The 6,573-nt window shown below is 38.8% G+C and overlaps 1 protein-coding gene across 1 annotated transcript; it reads right to left on the bottom strand.

Annotated features, from left to right (window-relative positions):
• Nucleotides 1–3,051: 3,051 nt before the first annotated feature.
• LOC140802856 (uncharacterized) lies at nt 3,052–3,966 on the bottom strand. The gene has a single exon (XM_073158472.1). It carries the CDS (start codon nt 3,964–3,966, stop codon nt 3,052–3,054), a length of 915 nt encoding a protein of 304 aa, XP_073014573.1.
• Nucleotides 3,967–6,573: the final 2,607 nt, after the last annotated feature.

Raw genomic sequence — 6,573 nt, 5'->3', positions numbered from 1 at the left:
AGGTGATGAGTGGAAAACGGCGTTTAAAACCAAATACGGGTGATATGAGTGGATGGTCATGCCTTTTGGCTTAACTAACGCTCCTAGCACCTTTATGATGTTAATAAATCATGTTTCGCGTGCACACATAGGAAATTTTGTTGTGGTTTATTTTGATGATATCCTAGTGTATAACAAAAACTTGGAAGAGCATGTTAACCACTTGAGACTTGTGCTAATCACGCTAAGGGCTGAAAATTTATATGCTAACTTAAAGAAATGTGATTTTTGTACAAGCAAGCTTGTCTTTCTTGGTTTCGTGGTAATCTCGCAGGGGATACATGTGGATGAAGACAAGGTAAGTGCTATTCGAGATTGGTCCAACGCTTGCTACTGTTGGTCAAGTCCGAAGTTTTCATGGACTTGCATGCTTCTATAGAAGGTTTGTTAAGGATTTTAGCACACTGGCAGCACCAATGACGGCGGTAATCAAGAAGAACGTTCCAATCCATTGGGGCGAGGAGCAAGAGAAGTCCTTTAATATTATCAAGTAAAAATTAATTAATGCTCTTTTACTTGTTTTACCTGACTTTGCTAATACGTTTGAAATTGAATGTGATGCTTCAGGTGTCGGTATTGGCGGAGTGTTGATGCAAGGAGGGCGGCCGGTGGCGTACTTTAGTGAGAAGCTCAGTGGAGCAGCCCTGAACTATCTCACGTATGATAAGGAGTTCTACGCACTTGTGAGGACTCTAGAGACGTGGCATCACTACTTGAGGTCTAAGGAGTTTGTGATTCATACGGATCATGAGTCTCTAAAGCACCTTAAGGGGCAACAAAAGCTGAACAAGCGGCATGCCAAGTGGGTGGCATTCATAGAGACATTCCCCTACATCATCAAGTACAAACAAGGTAAGGAGAATGTAGTGGCCGACGCACTATCACGGAGGTACGTACGAATCTCTACCTTGGAGTAAAAAATTTTGGGGTTTGAGCTTGTGAAGGAATTGTATGTGCTAGATGAGGATTTTAAGAGTGTATTTGAAATATGTATGGATGGTCCACATGATAAATTTTATTTGCATCATGGTTTCTTGTTTAGAGAAGATAGGTTGTGCATCCTTAAATCATCGATTCGTGAATTACTTGTTAGGGAGGCACATGGGGGTGGTTTGATGGGACACTTTGGTGTGGCAAAAACTTTGAATGCTTTGCATGAAAATTTTTATTTGCCACATATGAAGCGTGACGTTGAAAGAGTCTGTGATAAGTGCATAATTTGTGGGCAAGCTAAGTTTAGGACACAACCACATGGATTGTATACACCACTTCCTGTCCCTAGTGAACCTTGGATTGACATATAAATGGACTTTGTTTTGGGGTTGCCTAGGACTAAGAAGGGGAGGGATGCGATATTTGTTGTTGTTGATATATTTTCTAAGATGGCACATTTTATTGCTTGTCACAAAACTGATGATGCTTCTCACATTGCGTAATTGTTCTTTAGAGAGGTCTTTAGGTTGCATGGTATGCCTAGGACTATTTTTTCTGACCGTGATGTTAAATTCTTGAGTTACTTTTGAAAAACGTTGTTGGCTAAACTTCGCACAAAATTATTGTTTTCTACCACTTGTCATCCTCAAACGGATGGACAAACTGGGGTTGTTAATAGAACGTTAGGAACACATTTGCGTGCTATACTTAAAAAGAACTTAAAGAATTGGGAAGATTTTTTGCCATTTGTTCGTTGCATGCATTCAACTACAAATTATTCACCATTTGAGATTGTTTATGGTTTTAATCCTTTGACACCGTTGGATTTGATGTCTTTACCTGTGAGTGAAAGGTTAAACATGGATGGCAAGAAGAAGGCTGAATTTTTTAGGAGTTTGCATGAAAGGTCAAGGCCAACATTGAGAAGAGAAATGAGCAATATGCCAAGCAAGCCAACAAAGGGAAGAAGAAGGTGATATTTGAGAAGGGAGATTGGGTGTGGCTACACATAAGGAAGGAAAGGTTCTCCGAGAAGAGACGTTCAAAGCTATTACCTAGGGGTGATGGACCATTTCAAGTCTTTGAAAGGATTAATGACAACGCCTACAGACTCAATCTACCAGGTGAGTATAGCGTGAGTTCTACTTTTAATGTTAGTTACTTGTTGTTGTTTGATGTAGGTGACGAACTAGATTTGAGGACAAATCCTTTTCAAGAAGGGGAGGATGATGCGAACACAGAAGGTCAAGCTCCAAGGAAAGCATGAGACCCTTTAGAGTTGCCGAGGGACCAATTACGAGGGGACGATTGAAGAAGTTCAAGGAAGCGTTGCATGGACTTATGAGCCAAAGAGAAGGACTTACAAGTGCGGTGCAGAGTGCGGAAGGCTTCGTGATGCATGGGAGTACGTGTGAGGGCCAAAGGAACATTATTCAAGCGACTTTTGAACGACCGAGGCTACACGGACCCGAGCACGGACCTGTACACGGGGTCCGTGTCCATTACACTCGAGAATGAGGAAATCCATAGTCTACACGGAACCGAAGACGGACCTGTACACGGGGTCCGTGTCCTTTGTTGCCGAAGAGTAATTTTTCCCGAGTGTACACGGACCCTTACACAGAGGCCTACACGGGGTCCGTGTCTGAGACGGCTTGGCGAGAATAATTTATTTCTTTAGTGTTTTGTTTTGTTTGGTAACTAGATATTGTTACCCTTTTGATATGTAAAGGGGGTGAACGAAATTTGGGAAGACAATTCAAATTATTATTTATATTTTATCAAGGTTTGAGTTTTCTCTCAACTTTTTCAAGGCTTTGCTTTGTAAATCAAAAATCAAACTTATCAAAGTTTTTAACTTTGTGGCATTTTTCGATCGTTCTTCCGCGGATTGTCAAAGACGAGTTTTTTGAAGGTTCGTCATAATTTCGGTTTTATTTCGTGATTATTTGTTGCTAAACTTTTCATAGTTTAAATGTGAAAATGACACACACACACACTTGATTAAAACGATCAGGAAAACAATGATTCCTTGTTCGTTATTGAATTGAGGGCACGATTCTAAATTAATCGTGTTTGCTATTCGTTCGTACAAAGATTCACATCATCTGGCCACATGCGATCAACTAATTTCCAAGAGGGCGAATCAGCTGGATGACGCAAGTATCCATCACGAATTCTTTTATCAGCATGCCAAGTTAACTCCTTGGATATCGCCTTATTCCGAAACTTTCTTTGAAATCTTGGAATAGGTGGGAAATACCACAAGACCTTTGCAGGAATTCCTTCCTTTACCTTCGATTTGTTGCCCAACTTCCACCTTGACGTCCCGCAAGTAGGGCAATTTGAAAAATCTTCGTACTCCTTTCGGTATAAAATACAATCATGAGGACAAGCATGAATTTTCACATACTCCATCCCTAATGTGCGTAAGCTTTTCTTTGCATCATACAAAGATGAAGGCAATTCATTGTGATCTGGAAGAATTTCTCCAAACAAAATAAGTAGATCAGTGAAACTTTTAGCAATCCAACTATATTTTGCCTTCAAGTTAAATAATTTCACAACTGCAGATAAATTTGTGAATTTAGCACATCCAGGATATAAAGGTTTATCTACATCTTCAAGTAGCTTATTGAATTGGCTTGGATTCTCAGCATAACTTTCATATACACAATGCAACATATCTATAGGTTCCTCACTAAATGATTTGTGTTCATCTTGACCTACTCGATCATTATCATTCATTGAGTTCCCTTTCGTAGATCTTTCCCCATGCCATATCCATGTATGATATGTCAAATCCATATCATTACAATACAAATGTGCCCTGATAGTTTCCACATTTTTATTCCTTAGATTACCAAATCTTGCACATGGACAAGGTATTACATCAGAATGGATAGTATTTTTTAGTGCAAACTGCAAGAAAGACTCTACTCCAACATCAAATTCATGTGATAGCCTATCTTTTGACATCCATTCTTTATCCATTATTGGTACAACTACTCAGCTAACAATGAGCCCAACCCCTTCAAAACAAATTTAAATAATATAAAAAAATCTTTTAATATATATATAAACACACATGTATACATAAAGAGAATTTTGTTACAAACACCAAAACTTGTTTTAAGCTTTATATTTATATTATATAAGTTGGTTAATAGTTGAATTCATGTAGCTACTCCTTACCAAAAGTATGTTATTAAGACTCCTGCGAACTTCCCAGATCAGCATACACCAAAAGGCGCTGGAAGTAGTTCACATTCCTGCAAGACCTGGACCAAATAAGAAGCTTTGGAATCACACTCGAATAATGATTCCAACTTTACCAAAAAACATTCAAATCTCTACATATACACTTGCAGATCTGCATGACTACACTGACACAAAATACATGGGTGGTTTTTGTAACACCTCTTGCTCTGATCTCTTAAAATAGCAGCGCAATTTAAAAATTTTACTCTTATAGGAAGGAATGATTTAAAGCTTCTCTTGACATAAACACATTTTCAATATTTACAACCAAAAGTATGTATATACATGATCAACTAAATGATGCAACAAAAGACAAAACATCATTTTAATGATCATGCTAAAGTACTAGCAAAATACTCTTCTTCCTTCCCTCCCTTATGCATATGACCCTGTCTCCAATCAACGTCCCGGTCCGTCGCTCTTATCTGCATCACATGAATAACTGAAATGAGTATAAAACTCAGCAAGTGGAACTCTTACATAGCAATGTACATATCATACTCTGTAAAACATGGCTTTGAAATCATAAATACCATCAACTCTGAAACATGAATAGCATAATAATAACGATGATATTTCTCTTTACTCTGGTGGATTGATATCAATAGTATCTCTGTCTGTGGTGCTCGTATCCCATCAATATAAATCGATAACTCTGTCGGGATAAAAGCCTATGGTTGTTGATCAACTAATTGCATGCAATCTCTGACTATGTATCTATCAATCCAATAAAACATTTAAACTCTCTATTGGGCATTAAATCAAACACTTTGCATACTCTTTTCTCTTGTATTCCCTTTGACATAATTGAGACATAAAATGCCTCCATAATATACAACAAAGTGTATCAATACATAACATGAATCAAATGAAGGGAATATCACTTTAAAAACATTGAAACACCATACATATATTATCATGTGAGCACAAGGAATGAAATTCCACTTACAACCACTTGGAACACTTGAATCTATACTCTTGGTACAAAACCTACAACAATAAACCATGAATTGCACCATCAATATCTCAATAATCATGAAACCATACCATAAACTCCATAAAGCCAACATAATCAAACATCTCCATATTTCCCCAATACCTTAAACTAAGAAATAACCAAAGCCACAAGCTTACCTTAGCTCCTTGAACTCAAAATAACCTTGTTTTCTCTTCAATAATCCAACAAGAAGCTTGAATCTAAGAAAGGAAAGAAAGAAAATGGAACCCTAGCTTCCCTTGAGCTGAAGAAATCGAGAATGATGAGAGAAATGAGGGAAAAATGAACCAACTCATGTATTTAAGCAGAGAATGATGAGAGAAATGAGGGAAAAAATGAACCAACTCATGTATTTAAGCACTTAAATCCAAAAACACGACTTTACTGTTCACAGACCGCGGGTGCGCTCCATACAGGACTGTGGGTGCGCTCTTGCTACGGGAAAACAACCGAAAATCTGAAGCCTGAGACCGCGGGTGTGCTCCTGCTTCGGTCATGCCACCGCGTACTCTGCACACAGCTTCTTTAAAGATCGCCTCTGGAACGCCTCTTCCCGTCATAATTTGGAAAAATGGTAAACTACAAAGTTGTAGCTCTATGTCTTTTCTTGAACCTCTCAAAATTTCAGATCATTTGGAGGTCTGCGTAAAACGTTATGCTAAATCTCCCAACATGTGTCACTGGAGGAACAACGAAACGCACGACACACTTCGGGGCTCTTTTGGCTTATCTCCACAATGATTTGAACAAAACTCAAAATAAGAAAGTTACACCTCTATGTCTTATCTAACCACTCCAATTGGCCTCATACCAATTGGCTCAACATACGAATTATCATGAATTTAATCGTAATGACGCTACAATCAAACTACACAACATCTATCATGAACAATACTATAAATCATACATCGCCATCCTTAACATCAAAACTATACTTAAACTTACCCAAATAGCCAATAATCATACGAAATCTTAAACCATACCGTTAACCAGGCTTGGCTATTACAATCTAGCTCAATTGGTACCAGGATTGTGCTAAGTACCTATATAACCATGTGGTCTTAGGTTCGATCATGGGAAGGCACAAACTCCAGTTCATGGGCTGGAGGAGTTCTATGAGTAACCCGTACGACGCCTATGGAAAGCCCGTGAGGGAAAAGGCCCCATAGAGGGAGCCCAAGATCGGGATAGCCTTGGGTCGATCGGGGCAGTGGGCCGTATGGGCGGTCCACTGGGCCTGTAATGGGTCGTTACAGTTTTCTCCACCAAACAACAGTCTCGATTAAAATGGGACTCAAGGAGGAATTTCGAGTCTAAAGTCAACTCTTCACAGTAAAATCTTA

The sequence above is a fragment of the Primulina eburnea genome, chromosome 10 (genome assembly GCF_022965805.1).
Source record: "Primulina eburnea isolate SZY01 chromosome 10, ASM2296580v1, whole genome shotgun sequence".
NCBI lineage: Eukaryota > Viridiplantae > Streptophyta > Magnoliopsida > Lamiales > Gesneriaceae > Primulina > Primulina eburnea.
Note: the sequence above shows the minus strand (reverse complement) of the source record. Positions and strands in the feature narration are given on the sequence as shown.